Consider the following 16,109-nt stretch of genomic DNA (forward strand, 5'->3'; position numbering starts at 1 on the left):
GATTTCATCAACACATTCACTTCATCCATTTGCCTCGAAGCTTCGCTTAATCAATGTTACCAACGTTGTACCGCTCACGGTGTTTCCACACGGATGATTATTACTGTCGCACACCGGGCTGAAGACGCTACTAGCGACATATACCATGAAGACTGACGGCGCAGATTACAAAATGAAGAAAGAGAGTAAATAGTGAGGGGCTAAGAGGAGAGATTGGCTGGAGAAAACGGCAGAAAGTCTCCAAAGTTTGGAAGCAGTTCAAACGTAATTAAAACGAAAACTCTGTACAGGGTGTCTACTGCAAAATCAAACTAGCTTACCACAATAATAGTTATATAATAGTTTGGACTTTGTTTTCTCATTTAAAATGACGCCTCAGTTAAAGCCAGCTACACATCTGAAAACGTGATCTTTTAACTCTCACTCAAAGGCTTTTCAATCTTCTTTTACTGGTTCAAAATCAACTGACTGACAACTGAAAGTTATTAAACTGAATCATAAAGTCATTAAACTTAAATGTATAATGATCTCACAATGATAAAAAGTGTGTTAAAGGTGTCAGACATAAGTACTCTGAACACGGGTGCATCACAAGACAGAAACGGAGCGCATTTAAGTATCTCTCCGTTCTCCGTTGACTTGTATAGCGTGAAGGATTCCTCCTCTTTATTCTGTCTGCTAACAACAAACAGAAACATGTCTAAAAGCTGCTGTGTGCTGATATTCACTACCAACTATGTAAAGAACCCAGAACTTAAAATAATCTTTAAACAAAAAAGATGTTAAAGAACATCCCATAATGTTTGATTGACAGCTGATCTCTGTGCAGTGAAGAAACGCCACAACAATCAGCTCTCAGCAACAAACATGGAGACTAAATAAGTCAGAGTAAAACACAGAATTTAACCCTTAAATGACTTCTGTCTATTTCAGTTTACACAACTCAGCAGAGTCTCCAAAAGGCCAATCAAACATTAGTCCAGCATAGAGGGGCTGAGTGAATGTGGTCTGGACTCTGTGGAGGAGAGTCATGGTTCCAGAGACGCTGTAGAAGGACAGAATACCTGCACTGTGATCCAGGTACACTCCTAATCTGGAGGACTCAGGACCTGAGACGGGAGTTTCTACATTGTTGTAACAAAATATATAACTGTTGTTGATACAATATAACGCCCAAGATTTGTCATTTCGTCCAAATCCAAATTCATCCGACCCCCCTGCTCTGCTGATATTCTTGTATGTGACTGCTACATAAACTCCTCCTCCTCTCCTCTTCACCTCCCAGTAACAACGTCCAGTCAGACTCTCTCTACTCAGGACCTGCCAACTGTTAGTGAATCTGTCTGGGTGACTAGAATAAGACTGATGTTTTTTCATTACTGTTGCTTTCCTGTTCCCCTCAGATAATAACAGCTGTGTGTTTACTGTGTTTGGATCCATTTTAAGAATCCAGCTCTGGTCTTGGGCTCTGGTTGTGGCAGTAAAACGTCCACTTCAGTCCCTGTCAGTGAGACGTTTGTCCTCTTCTCTCTCAGAACGTCCTGTAGTTTATCTCTGACTTCTGACACGGCTGCTGTCACGTCTTCAAAGCAGCTCAGAGGACGGATATGGATGCTGGATGTTGATTGGCTGAGTGGTGACAGTGAGGGGTAGTTGTGTAGAAACTGGCTGTGATCCTCTGTGTGTGAGAGCTTCTTCAGCTCAGCGTCTTTCCTCTTCAGCTCAGTGATCTCCTGCTCCAGCTTCTCCTGAAGCTCTTTGACTCGACTCACTTCTCTTTTCTGCTGGGATCTGACCTGCTGCTTCACATCAGAGCTTCTTTTCTCCAGGAGACGGATCAGCTCAGTGAAGATCTTCTCGCTGTCCTCCACTGCTTTATCAGCAGAGACATTGATGGCCTCCGCCTGCTGTTGAAGCAGCTTCACATCTTTCTCTCTGTCCTGGATTCTCTGCTGGATGTTTTGTCGACTCCCCTCGAGCTCTCTCTGCCTCTCAGCTCTCTCTGCTGCAGCTGAGACTGTGTCGTGGCCTTTATGTTCCTCCATTAAGCAGAGATAACAGATAAGCTTTTTATCAGTACGACAGAAAATCTTCATCACCTCATCATGACGAGAGCAGACGTTCTCCTGGAGCTTCTTGGACGGCTCCACCAGCTTGTGTTTCTTGAATGTCTCTGATTCATAATGAGGCTGAAGGTGATTCTCACAGAAAGATGCCAGACAGATCAGACAGGACTTGTGTGCTTTGAGTTTTCTCCCGGTGCAGACATCACAGGCCACATCTTCAGCTCCAGCATAGCAGTGATCAGCAGGAGCAGCTTGGAGTCCAGTCTTCTTCAGCTCCTCCACTAAAACTGCTAACATGGTGTTTTTCAGCAGGACAGGCCTCGGTGTGAACGTCTTCCTGCACTGAGGACAGCTGTAGCTGTACTTACAATCCTCTACATCCCAGTGGCTTTTAATACAGTTCATGCAGTAGCTGTGTCCACAGGGAGTAGCCACCGGATCCTTCAGTAGATCCAGACAGATGGAACAAGAGAAGGTTTCCCGGTCCAGCTGAACTCCTTTCTGCGCCATTTCACCTCTCGCTCAGTGACAACGACTGTCTGAGTCTCACTTCCTGAGAAGTGAAACTAGTCTGAGCTCTGATCTAAAAACAGCAGTGATATGCTGTTGTACTTCCCCAGCATGTTGGTTACACCCCTCTGCAAACTGTAGCTCTGAAGGGGAGTGAACAAGGAAATATGTCCACAGAGTGGAGCTGGCTGTGTTTGGGAGCAGGAAGAGGAGGGAGGGGTTATCAAACTTTGTTCATTCCTGGAAGAGGAGCGCTTTGAGAGAGATACTGGCTGTGTTGCAATGCCCATACTACCATTAATATGACAGGGAAATATTTAATATTCCCCAATACATAGTATATCAAATGCAGCATGCCAAAAATGTCCTATGTATCCAATTGCATTTTGAGTCTTTGAACTCATTCTGTCTGAAACATTTCACCTAAAAGTGTTCAGATAGTGTTGCTGCTGCTAATTCAAACTGTCCATTTCAGCAGGGCAGGGTTTCATGTTATAACAGGATTATTTTTATTTTTTGATATTCTCGTTATTACAAATTGTTTTATTAATTTATATTCTATACATTACATAATTTTTTTTGACATTCTATACTATACTATGATTTTAATTTTTGGGGGGTTTTCCCTTTATTATAGTGACAGTGGATAGACAGGAAAGGGGGAGAGAGATGGGGAATTAAACGCAACAAAGGGCAGCAGGGCAGATTCAAACCCGCACCGCTGCAAAGGACTCAGCCTACATGGGGTGAACGCTCTTACTGGGTGAGCTAGAGGCCGCCCCTTTTTGACTTTTTTCGACATACTATACTATGACTTTTTTCTCACTTTTTTTGACATACTATACTATGACTTTTTATGACTTTTCGACATACTATACTATGACTTTTTCACATACTACATTATGACTTTTTCAACTTTTTGACATACTATACTGTGACTTTTTATAACTTAGACATACTATGACTTTTTCGACGTGCTATACTGACTTTTCTCACTTTTTTTCAGCATACTATACTATGACTTTTTATGACTTTTAGACATACTATACTATGACTTTTTTCGACATACTATACTATGACTTTTTTCTCACTTTTTTCGACATACTATACTATAACATTTTTTCTCACTTTTTCGACATACTATACTATACTGTGCACTGACAACAACCTGGCTCTCAACACCAAGAAGACCAAAGAGCTCATCATGGACTTCAGGAAGTCTATAGCTGGCACACACCCCCATCCTCATCAACAGGACTAAGGTGGAGCGTGTCACCAGATTCAAGTTTCTGGGTGTCCACATCTCTGAGGACCTCTCTTGGACCCTCAACACCTCCACCCTGATCAAGAAGGCTCACCAGCATCTCTTCTTTCTGAGGAGACTCAAGAAGGTCCACCTGTCTCCTCAGATCCTGGTGAACTTCTACCGCTGCTCCATCGAGAGCATCCTCACCAACTGGGTCACAGTTTGGTATGGCAACTGCTCTGCCCATGACCGGAAAGCACTGCAGAGTGTGGTGAAAGCTGCCCAACGCATCACCGGCTCCTCACTCCCCTCCATCGAGACCATCCAGGGCAATTCAGTATATCCATATTTGTTTTTCTTGTTATATATTCTGTTAATACAATGCATATATCTAAATCTATATTATTCTTACTAATACTATAATGTCACTGCTGCTACATTGCACATATCTGTTACAATACATAGCCATATTTATTCTGCTCTTATAACACTGCAATATATGTCTTGTCCTGTCTATGCACCACCTGTCTATACTTGAATATCACATTGCACTTTTCTGCTTTTTTTTTGCACTTCTGTTTGGACGCAAACTGCATTTCGCTGTCTTTGTACTTGTACTCTGCACAATGACAATAAAGTTGAATCTAATCATTTAATCTAATCTATGACTCCACTTTTTTGACATACTATACTGTGACTTTTTATGACATTTCGACATATACTATGACTTTTTATGACTTTTCGACATATACTATGACTTTTTATGACTTTTCAACATACTATACTATGACTTTTTTTGACGTAATATACTATGACTTTTTTCTCAACTTTTTTCGACATACTATGTTATATATATGGTTTCTTGGTGCATAAATAGGTCGACATTCATTTTTGAACTTATTTTAAATAACCTTGTCACAGTAGTTGGAGTATTTTTCACTCGACTACTATTTACTCATTTATTTATGCTATGACTTTTTCCAACTGACTTTATGAGAAGATGCATGATCCTTTGTCAACCCCGTCTCTCTAGAACAGATCTCCCACTCTTCTCCAAGAATAAGAACAGTAATAAACAGTTTCACAATTCTAAGTAAAATTACTTTTTTATTCGTGATTTCCTTGGTAACTGGAAAAGAAATGCAACTTAAGTGTTACAAAATAAACACCCATTTATGATTGGCACAATACAACTTTACAGTAAATACAAAATGCAGAAGGGACATTGAAGTGTCCAAACAGTGATGAGGCTGTTTAACAGACAGCACTGATGAAAGGGCCGAGATTTAAACAGACCTTTTTAAATGAAAATAAAAAGCTGTATCCTCAGAAGAGCAAAGACTAACAGTTCATCTTTATGTGTCCTGGAGGGGCGGTCCTGGTGGTTTTACACATGGTTGGATAAGTTCATTTGGTGACTAGCTCTTTGAAGATTTGGACATGAACACAGTGTTGTTGTAGCCTTCTCTGTTGCGGGCGATTTCAACAGCGAAGAACTGGACCCTGGTGGCTGAAAAACAGAAAAAATTACTTGCTTTTAGTCTCACTTTTTTTTTTTTAAATATATTGATTTCCCACTGTGAGACACAAACTTACCAAATATAGTATTCTCCTCCGTGTAATCTTTCTCACAGTCCAGACGGAGTAGAGTGCCGTAGTTAAAATCTTCAATGAGCCCTTCAAACTGGTTACAGAACGGACGCCACGTCTGCAAACAAACATTTCACACCTTATACACTGAGTTACTTTAATGACCTAAAAATGCTGCCCAACTAATCTATACATATGAAAATCTAAACTTATAATGGCTGGATCAAGTAAATGTCAAGGTTGCTGTTGATGAGATGATCTGAGGAGCCCAAAATCCTTCAGCCATAATGTCATAGTATAGTATGTCGAAAAAGTCATAGTATAGTATGTCGAAAAAGTCATAGTATAGTATGTCGAAAAAGTCATAGCATAGTATGTCGAAAAAAGTGAAAAAAAGTCATAGTATAGTATGACATAAAATGTAAGAAAAGTGTCATAATATAGTATGTCGTAAAAAGTTGACAAAAAGTCATAGTATAGTATATCGAAAAAAAGTCATAAAAAGTTATAGTATAATATGTTGGAAAAAGTGATAAAAAAAAGTCAGTATAGTATGTCAAAAAAAGTCATAGCATAGTATCTCGAAAAAGTTGAAAAAAAGTCATAGTATAGTATATCGAAAAAAGTGAGAAAAAACATCATAGTATAATATGTCGAAAATAGTTTTAAAAAAACTCAAAGTATAGTGTCGGAAAAAGTTTAAAAAAAAGTCATAGTATAGTATGTCGAAAAAAGTTGATAAAAAGTCATAGTACGTTGAAAAAAGTCATAATATGTCTAAAAAAGTCCCACTGACCTCTTTGGCCTCGTCAGATTTCAGGTCGTCGGGTTTCAGCAGCTTTATGTCGAGCTCTTTGAAGGTTTCTCTGAACGTCGAGTAGATTTTGTCGTCCAGTTTCGTCAGCTTCAGGAACTTTGGATCCACGGATGAAATGAGCTGAAGAGAGAAGAAAACTTTTAGTTCATCTTTTAGTGGAATAATACAATAAATGTACACACACCTGTCTACAACTTTACTGCACCTGTTTGCATTACACTTGATGCATGTTACCATTCCTGTACACCTGTCCACCACAGTAGTTCATTTTATAGAATATATTTTATTCCTATATTTTAACTGCTGCACTATTTTACGTCCTAGATTCTAATTTTACTTGCCAGTTTTCTTGTACACATATCTTTCTGAGCGTTGTTGGATGACCTGAGAACTAGGAACTTTGTTACCAATGTTGTGCACAGGACTACGAAGAACTTTAACCGACATGCACAGAAACTAATCACTAATGAAAACTAAAAACATCCTTTTTGTTGTACTTTTTCGTGTCATTTTCTGAATATTTCAACCCGGTCTCACGCCAGTTCGTGAAATGGTCACATTATTTTGATTTATTGATTCATGTAGAGGTCACGATTTTCTCGTTTATTTCGAATGTGACCATTTCACGAACTGCCATGACACTGGGCTGCTCTGGGGAACGCAACAACGGGGAAATTAAACGCCACACGCGGGACGGTGACAACAACGGGACGGACCGCCACACGTGGGACGCAATCCCCGGGCGCAGGGACATGATCTGCGGTCTCTGTGGCACACAACAACAGGCACATGAAACGCCACAACAACATGACAGTTGTGGTTAGGAAAAGAATAACTCGGAAAGGAACTGCAATGCGATCCCCGGGGTGAAAGTCCTGTGTTGTTTGTTTAAGTCCGATGTAAGAAGGCGCAGGAATTAATAAATTGGAGACATATTTGACAGGCCTTAGGGCCTCATTTGGACCAAATTCCGCCTACAACACCTACTATACATTATTACTAGGGCTGTCAAACGATTAATTTTTTTAATCACGATTAATCGCCAAATTTCTATAGTTAATCACGATTAACAGGACATTTGTAACCTTTACATTTTTCTAATAAGGAAGGCAACAATTCTCCTGGACAGAAAAGGGGGGACAATGTCCCAAATGACAAAAACAGTCAAAAAAACGATACAAACAACCCAGTCCTAAAACCTTATGCTGATATACATAGTCAATATAGTGTGCAGTAACTCCAACATAATGTTGATTACTCACTGACGTCCAGTGATCACCAGTTAATGAGACAGCGTTTGCACTCTGCATCAGTTCCAGTGTGGCTGCTTTCTCCGTGTCATACAGGCTGTGTATGCGTGAAACTACTGTCCCCCTCAGCAACTTTTTAAAAGTAAACTTTCCATTCAGAATCTTAATGGCATCCATTTCGCCGTCTCGCGCTCGCCATCCACTCAAAACGTAACGTTAGCCTGCTACTCTTTGGCCGGCTCGCAAGCCCAAACAAGTGCAGGCGTGCCTGTTGTTGTGTTTCCGGTCTAGCTAGATCTGGTGTGGTGTTGTAGTTTTTCTAAAGTTACTAGTTGTTAGAACAGCATGTGAAAAAACTACAAAGATTGCTAGGCCAAAAAGAACGTTAATCTCGCGATAAAAAAATTGACGCCGTTAAAATGGGTTTGCGTTAACGCCGTTAATAACGCGTTTAACTGACAGCACTAGTTATTACCAGACCCAAAACGGAATCTGCAGGTATTTTTCTTTTACACTTTTCAGCAATGATCCAGAATTAAAAAATCTGAAAAAAGCTCTTACATTGAAGTAAACTTCTGCGTGGTTGTAGGCCTTCATCGCCCACATGACCTCCAGCCGGGGCTGAAAGAAGAAGAGGAACACAAAAAGGTCAAAGGTTATTCGGCTACTGGCTGTTGTTTTTAAGCCCAGTGCATGCTAGGAGTTACCTCTGCAACCACTTCTTCTTGTTCATTTGCAGCAAAAGTTATCAGATACACATTTTTGGGGGGGAGGATGATTTTCTTCAGTAGGCTGCATCTGTGTGCACACTGTGCTCCTGAATAAAGATGTATCACCCAGGAGGATAGTAAAAGGAATAAGTATATTATATATGTTGCACGTTACATTTCCAATAAATACACCAAACATGGTTCCAGCCTCTCCGATATGTCTACTTTCTGTTTTTGTTTTTTTATTATTTATATCTAAGTAACGGTGACTATTTTAACACTTGCATGATTGTTTTTATAGTTTTTGTGTGTTTTTTAGTCCACTTACATCATTCCCGTATGCGTCTGCTGGAAGAGACAGAGCATGTGCAGCTGCAGAGGCTCCCTCCACGCCCTGGGAACCAAAAACAAAAGACAACACAGACACAGACACACACACACACACACACACACACACACACAGTTAGTTTTAGTGTTGACTCAGTGCAGAGAGGAAATGTTGGCTGTAAAAAGCAACAAGTGATAGAAAACTCTGCTCATTTCTCTGTGACAGAACTTTGTAACTGCGTGTTTTTATAAATGCTCTGTAAATTCGGTTACTTTTTACTGCGCCGACTGATGCACGTTTCTCTATTGAAACGCTCTCACACACATTAATGAGAAACTGTCACACACATTACTTAAATACTCTGACATACACTATTGAAATGCTCTAACACACACTACTTAAACGCTGGGAACAAGTGATAGAAAACTCTGCTCATTTCTCTGTGACGGAGCAGTTTTAGTGAGGAAAGTTGAAAGGACAGAGACTGACTGACTCTAAACATGAACACTGTGTGGTGTTTCAGGAGGAAAAGTGCCTCAGTTATACTCTCATATCAGTTTCACATTTTCTCCATCAGCTTTGTATGAAACCCTGGAATGAAGACAGGAAGAAAATACTTTGTTGATGTTAGTTTATTATCATGTAAAGCTTCAGTTTGTTCACACATCCCATCAGTAAAGTCTGTTCAAAGACTCTTGTTCAATGATTTCATCAACACATTCACTTCATCCACACAATCACTTTGTTTGAACCAGAATCTCAGCTATGTAAAAGAGAAGAATGAGTTATTGATTATGATTACAACATTTGGTCCGCCAAACAAATAAATGTAAATCTAGATTTCTTTACAAATGTCCACAAAGAGAACAAAGTGTGTAGGATAAAGGAGGTCTGGTGCTTTCTCTCTTCAGAGCCATGCAGTGGAAGATAAACTAAATACACTTTTAGTTTGATTTGATTTCTGGGTCACGCCAAACATTTGGCCCGTCCCACATGGGATTACAAGACACCGCTATTTAACAGACATCTTCCTGTCCCACAGATACATTACGTGGAGAAATACATGAATAACAAACAACAACTAATATCTACAGATCATCTCTGTAAAGAGCTTTTTTCCCTTGTCTCAGGCTTTGTGAAAAGATAACTGGCTAATTTATGTTTCACATGTGAACAGCTGTCTCAGTCTTTGAGCATCATCCATATTTACAAAATCAATATCTGTTTTTATTTGACTTAAAGCATCACGCTGTTCATTAAAGTGACTATATGTAACTTTTTAATGTTTCTAAAGTTCTATCATTTTTCATACAATGATCTTAAATTACCTGTAACAGCAACAGAGACTAACAGTGAAAAGAACGCTAGTTTTATATAGTTTTTATTAAGACATCTGCCCGGGTACGATATTTCCTGCAAAGTCACAGGCCTATTTGTATTTTAATGTTATTTTCGAAGTTATCTGCTGTAGTTATGGCTGATACTGGGACAGGACCATCACAGGAAAGAAGGAGATTAAATGAGTAACAACACACACAAACTTTAGTATATCTCGGCCAAATTAATTGCTATTACCGCAAAAATTGGTTTAATTGTTCGACATACCACTCCGATGCTCTGTACCAAATTTGTCAAAGATCAGCCATTAGGGGGCGCTATAATCAAGGAAGATGTGTTTTGGCCTATAACTCAATGCATGTAAATGGAACATTTGCAATTGCAATTTCTCTGCCACCAAAATGCTATCAACATAACACTTGTGATGATTGTTTGGTATGCTGCTCTGAGGCTCTGTAGTAAATTTGGTGAAGATCGGTCATTAGGGGGCGCTATAGTCAACGCAGACGCGTTTTGGCCTATAACTCAATGAATGTAAATGGGATATTGTACTACAGACCAGCTCTCAGCAACAAACATGGAGACAGAATTTAACCTTTAAATGAGAAATATAAAAATATGTCCTAATGCACCTGGTCAAATTTTGCAGTATGCAAGCCAGCGTGCTTTTCTGACCCACAATCCTCTGTGCAGCATATCAGAGCAAGAGGCTCAAAGTTCAAGCTGCGATGTTATCACAGAGTTTGATGTCCCGACTGTCTGCAGACTGTACTGCAGGCAACAGTACTACTTTGTAAGATCAGCTGTGGTTTTCACCTCTCAGTGATGACTGACTCTGACTGTGACTTACAGTATGTGTGACTGTCTTATCAAGGGATCCAGGTTCAAGGCTCAGCTTTATTGTCATTATAAAACACAGGGAGGGGTTAACAAGCTATGATTCATGCCAGTAGGAGGAGTGGCACTTTGAGTTTGGACTTTGTTTTCTCATTTAAAATGACGCCTCAGTTAAAGCCAGCTACACATCTGAAAACGTGATCTTTTAACTCTCACTCAAAGGCTTTTCAATCTTCTTTTACTGGTTCAAAATCAGCTGACTGACAACTGAAAGTTATTAAACTAAATCATAAAGTCATAAAACTTAAATGTATAATGATCTCACAATGATAAAAAGTGTGTTAAAGGTGTCAGACATAAGTACTCTGAACACGGGTGCATCACTAGACAGAAACGGAGCGCATTTAAGTATCTCTCCGTTCTCCGTTGACTTGTATAGCGTGAAGGATTCCTCCTCTTTATTCTGTCTGCTAACAAACAACAGAAACATGACTAAAAGCTGCTGTGTGCTGATATTCATTACCAACTATGTAAAGAACCCAGAACTTAAAATAATCTTTAAACAAAAAACATGTTAAAGGACATCCCATAATGTTTGATTGACAGCTGATCTCTGTGCAGTGAAGAAACGCCACAACGATCAGCTCTCAGCAACAAACATGGAGACTAAATAAGTTGAAGAGTTAAAACACAGAATTTAACCCTTAAATGACTTCTGTCTATTTCAGTTTACACAACTCAGCAGAGTCTCCAAAAGGCCAATCAAACATTAGTCCAGCATAGAGGGGCTGAGTGAATGTGGTCTGGACTCTGTGGAGGAGAGTCATGGTTTCAGAGACGCTGTAGAAGGACAGAATACCTGCACTGTGATCCAGGTACACTCCTACTCTGGAGGACTCAGGACCTGAGACGGGAGTTTGGACATTGTTGGACCAAAATGTATAACTGTTGTTGTTACAATCTAACGCCCAAGATTTGTCATTTCGTCCAAATCCACATTCATCTGACCTCCCTGCTCTGCTGATATTCTTGTATGCGACTGCTACATAAACTCTCCCTCTCCTCTCCACCTCCCAGTAACAACGTCCAGTCAGACTCTCTCTACTCAGGACCTGCCACTCTTCAGTGAATCTGTCTGGGTGACTAGAATAAGACTGTTTTTTACTCATCAATGTTGCTTTCCTGTTCCCCTCAGATAATAACAGCCGTGTGTTTACTGTGTTTGGATCCAGTGTGATTTCACGTGAATATTTTAAGAATCCAGCTCTGGTCTTGGGCTCTGGTTGTGGCAGTAAAACGTCCACTTCAGTCCCTGTCAGTGAGACGTTTGTCCACTTCTCTCTCAGGACGTCCTGTAGTTTATCTCTGACTTCTGACACGGCTGCTGTCACGTCCTCAAAGCAGCTCAGAGGACAGATATGGAAGCTGGATGTAGATTGGCTGAGTGGTGACAGTGAGGGGTAGTTGTGTAGAAACTGGTTGTGATCCTCTGTGTGTGAGAGCTTCTTCAGCTCAGCGTCTTTCCTCTTCAGCTCAGTGATCTCCTGCTCCAGCTTCTCCTGAAGCTCTTTGACTCGACTCACTTCTCTTTTCTGCTGGGATCTGACCTGCTGCTTCACATCAGAGCTTCTTTTCTCCAGGAGACGGATCAGCTCAGTGAAGATCTTCTCGCTGTCCTCCACTGCTTTATCAGCAGAGAGATTGATGGCCTCCGCCTGCTGTTGAAGCAGCTTCACATCTTTCTCTCTGTCCTGGATTCTCTGCTGGATGTTTTGTCGACTCCCCTCGAGCTCTCTCTGCCTCTCAGCTCTCTCTGCTGCAGCTGAGACTGTGTCGTGGCCTTTATGTTCCTCCACAGAGCAGAGATAACAGATAAGCTGCTGATCAGTACGGCAGAACATCTTCATCACCTCATCATGACGAGAGCAGATGTTCTCCTGGAGCTTCTTGGACGGCTCCACCAGCTTGTGTTTCTTGAATGTCTCTGATTCATAATGAGGCTGAAGGTGTTTCTCACAGAAAGAAGCCAGACAGATCAGACAGGACTTGTGTGCTTTGAGTTTTCTCCCGGTGCAGACATCACAGGCCACATCTTCAGCTCCAGCATAGCAGTGATCAGCAGGAGCAGCTTGGAGTCCAGTCTTCTTCAGCTCCTCCACTAAAACTGCTAACATGGTGTTTTTCAGCAGGACAGGCCTCGGTGTGAACGTCTTCCTGCACTGAGGGCAGCTGTAGCTGTTCTTACAATCCTCTTCATCCCAGTGGCTTTTAATACAGTTCATGCAGTAGCTGTGTCCACAGGGAGTAGTCACCGGATCCTTCAGTAGATCCAGACAGATGGAACAAGAGAAGGTTTCCTGGTCCAGCTGAACTCCTTTCTGCGCCATTTCACCTCTCGCTCAGTGACGACGACTGTCTGAGTCTCACTTCCTGAGAAGTGAAACTAGTCTGAGCTCTGATGTAACAACAGCAGTGATACGCTGTTGTACTTCCCCAACATGTTGGTTACACCCATCTGCAAACTGTAGCTCTGAATGGGAGGGAACAAGGAAATATGTGCACAGAGTGGAGCTGGCTGTGTTTGGGAGGAGGAAGAGGAGGGAGGGGTTATCAAGCTTTGTTCATTCCAGGAAGAGGAGCGCTTTGAGAGAGATACTGGCTGTGTTGCAATGCCCATACTACCATTAGTTTTAACAGTTTTATACTAAATTGTTTTCCGCAATACATAGTAGTATGAGTATGACTTACAGTGCATCAAAAAAATGTCCAAATGCACCCAGTTGCATTTTGCAGTATGCAAGCCAGCGTGCTTTTCTGACCCACAATCCTCTGTGCAGCATATCAGCTGCGATGTTATCACAGAGTTTGATGTCCCGACTGTCTGCAGACTGTACTGCAGGCAGCAGTACTACTTTGTAAGATCAGCTGTGGTTTTCACCTCTCAGTGATGACTGACTCTGACTGTGACTTACAGTATGTGTGACTGTCTTATCAAGGGATCCAGGTTCAAAGTTCAGCTTTATAGTCATTATATAATACAGGGAGGGGTTAACAAGCTATGATTAATGCCAGTAGCAGGAGTGGCACTTTGAGTTTGGACTTTGTTTTCTCATTTAAAATGACGCCTCAGTTAAAGCCAGCTACACATCTGAAAACGTGATCTTTTAAGTTGTAAAATACTTCTTGGGGGAACATCTCTCCGTTCTCCATTGACTTGTATAGCGTGAAGGATTCCTCCTCTTTATTCAGTCTGCTAACAAACAACAGAAACATGTCTAAAAGCTGCTCTGTGCTGATATTCACTACCAACTATGTAAAGAACCCAGAATTTAAGTTTTTATAAGCTGCCGACCCGAAAAACTGAGCTTTTATAAAGACAAAAGTGGAAACAGACGTGAGGAATCATCAGAGAGAATGGGAAGACACTCAGCTAACGTTATGTCTCACGTTACGTGTGTTAGCTTAACTTACAGACAGAAAGGCTAACACTGACGTTTGGTAACAAAATGCTTTCTGCACAAGTAACATCAGACATAACGTCAGCTTAGTGTCTCCCCATTCTCTCTGCTGAGTCCTCACGTCTGTTCCCACATTTGTCTTCATCAAAAGCTCAGTTTTTCGGGTCATAAGTTCTGGGTTCTCTACATTGTTGGTAGTGAATATAAGCACACAGCAGCTTTTAGACATGTTTCTGTTTTTTGCTAGCAGACGTATTTGAGAAGTCTTTCCTTTTCCCGTTCATCTTTTAGTTGTTCTTCGTTTAATCTCCTTCTTTCCTGTGATGGTCCTGTGCTAGTACTAGGGCTGTGTATTGGCAAGAATCTGGCGATACGATACGTGGGTCACGATTCAATATATTGCAATATATTTCGATACTGTGCGTAAGGCGATATATTGGGATTTTAGAAAAATTAATATTTAAAAAAAGAAATGACGTTCATAAAAGTCAAAGAAGTTTACTTTAGGTAAACAATTCAGTTCACAGAAAATCCCAAACTGCCAGTTTGGGATTGTGGTTCAAAGGTTCTTAGTGAGCTAATGTTTATATGCTAAGTAGGCCAAAGTTCAGCCATAGCTACATTGTTAGCTTCTAGCAAAAAGTCAGGCCCTGCTAGACACTGCTAGGCACTGTTAGGCACTGTTAGGCACTGTTGGGCACTGTTGGGCACTGCTAGGCACTGCTAGGCACTGCTAGGCACTGCTAGGCACTGTTGGGCACTGTTGGGCACTGCTAGGCACTGCTAGGCAGTGTTAGGCACTGCTAGGCACTGTTGGGCACTGCTAGGCAGTGTTAGGCACTGTTAGGCACTGTTGGGCACTGCTAGGCAGTGTTAGGCACTGTTGGGCACTGTTAGGCACTGCTAGGCACTGTTGGGCACTGTTGGGCACTGCTAGGCACTGTTGGGCACTGCTAGGCAGTGTTAGGCAGTGTTAGGCAGTGTTAGGCACTGTTGGGCACTGCTAGGCAGTGTTAGGCACTGCTAGGCACTGTTAGGCACTGTTAGGCACTGCTAGGCACTGCTAGGCACTGTTGGGCACTGTTGGGCACTGCTAGGCACTGTTGGGCACTGCTAGGCAGTGTTAGGCAGTGTTAGGCACTGTTAGGCACTGTTAGGCACTGTTGGGCACTGCTAGGCAGTGTTAGGCACTGCTAGGCACTGTTAGGCACTGCTAGGCACTGCTAGGCACTGTTAGGCACTGTTGGGCACTGCTAGGCACTGCTAGGCACCGTTGGGCACTGCTAGGCAGTGTTAGGCACTGCTAGGCAGTGTTAGGCACTGTTGGGCACTGCTAGGCAGTGTTAGGCACTGTTAGGCACTGTTGGGCACTGCTAGGCAGTGTTAGGCACTGCTAGGCAGTGTTAGGCACTGTTAGGCACTGTTGGGCACTGTTGGGCACTGCTAGGCAGTGCTAGGCACTGTTAGGCACTGTTGGGCACTGCTGGGCACTGCTAGGCAGTGCTAGGCAGTGTTAGGCACTGTTAGGCACTGTTGGGCACTGCTAGGCAGTGCTAGGCACTGTTAGGCACTGTTGGGCACTGCTGGGCACTGTTAGGCAGTGCTAGGCAGTGTTAGGCACTGTTGGGCACTGTTAGGCACTGCTAGGCTCTGCTAGGCACTGCTAGGCAGTGTTATACATAACAAATATTTTGAACCACTGTCTTACATGATTTTTTTTTTATTAAAAATAAAATCGATACAGTATTGCAAAATAAAATATCGCGATACTCAAGTGTATCAATTTTTTTCTTACACCCCTAGCCAGTATGAGCCATAACTACAGCAGATAACTTCTAAAATAACATTAAAATACAATTAGGCCTACATAAAGACATCTGCTGCTACTTTACCTTGCTGGATACAACAACACAGGCTTTTCTGGTGTTACAAAGAAATCATTCTGTGACTTCGCGGACA

At 41.7% G+C, this 16,109-nt stretch overlaps 2 protein-coding genes and 1 pseudogene across 2 annotated transcripts in view; all 3 read right to left on the reverse strand.

The window, feature by feature from the left end:
* Positions 1–367: 367 nt before the first annotated feature.
* Positions 368–2,700, reverse strand: LOC116041820 (annotated as a pseudogene).
* Positions 2,701–4,909: 2,209 nt separating this feature from the next.
* Positions 4,910–16,109, reverse strand: part of pbdc1 (polysaccharide biosynthesis domain containing 1) — a 12,909-nt gene continuing 1,709 nt past the window's right edge. Inside the window, exons 2-6 of the mRNA XM_031287954.2 lie at positions 8,518–8,583; positions 8,041–8,100; positions 6,209–6,349; positions 5,419–5,530; positions 4,910–5,332 (exon numbers count right to left, since the gene is read on the reverse strand). Coding sequence (XP_031143814.1) covers positions 5,241–5,332; positions 5,419–5,530; positions 6,209–6,349; positions 8,041–8,100; positions 8,518–8,583 — 471 coding nt within the window. The 3' untranslated portion in view covers positions 4,910–5,240. The remainder of the gene's footprint in view (positions 5,333–5,418; positions 5,531–6,208; positions 6,350–8,040; positions 8,101–8,517; positions 8,584–16,109) is intronic.
* On the reverse strand, positions 9,135–13,201 carry LOC116041813 (tripartite motif-containing protein 16-like). The gene has a single exon (XM_035991832.1). The coding sequence runs from the start codon at positions 13,077–13,079 to the stop codon at positions 11,412–11,414; it is 1,668 nt and encodes a 555-aa protein (XP_035847725.1). The 5' UTR covers positions 13,080–13,201; the 3' UTR covers positions 9,135–11,411.

The sequence above is a fragment of the Sander lucioperca genome, chromosome 14 (assembly GCF_008315115.2).
Source record: "Sander lucioperca isolate FBNREF2018 chromosome 14, SLUC_FBN_1.2, whole genome shotgun sequence".
Classification (NCBI taxonomy): domain Eukaryota; kingdom Metazoa; phylum Chordata; class Actinopteri; order Perciformes; family Percidae; genus Sander; species Sander lucioperca.

Coding starts and splice junctions, on each gene's coding strand:
- LOC116041813 (XM_035991832.1), bottom strand. CDS start 13,079: ATGGCGCAGAAAGGAGTTCAGCTGGACCAGGAAACCTTCTCTTGTTCC.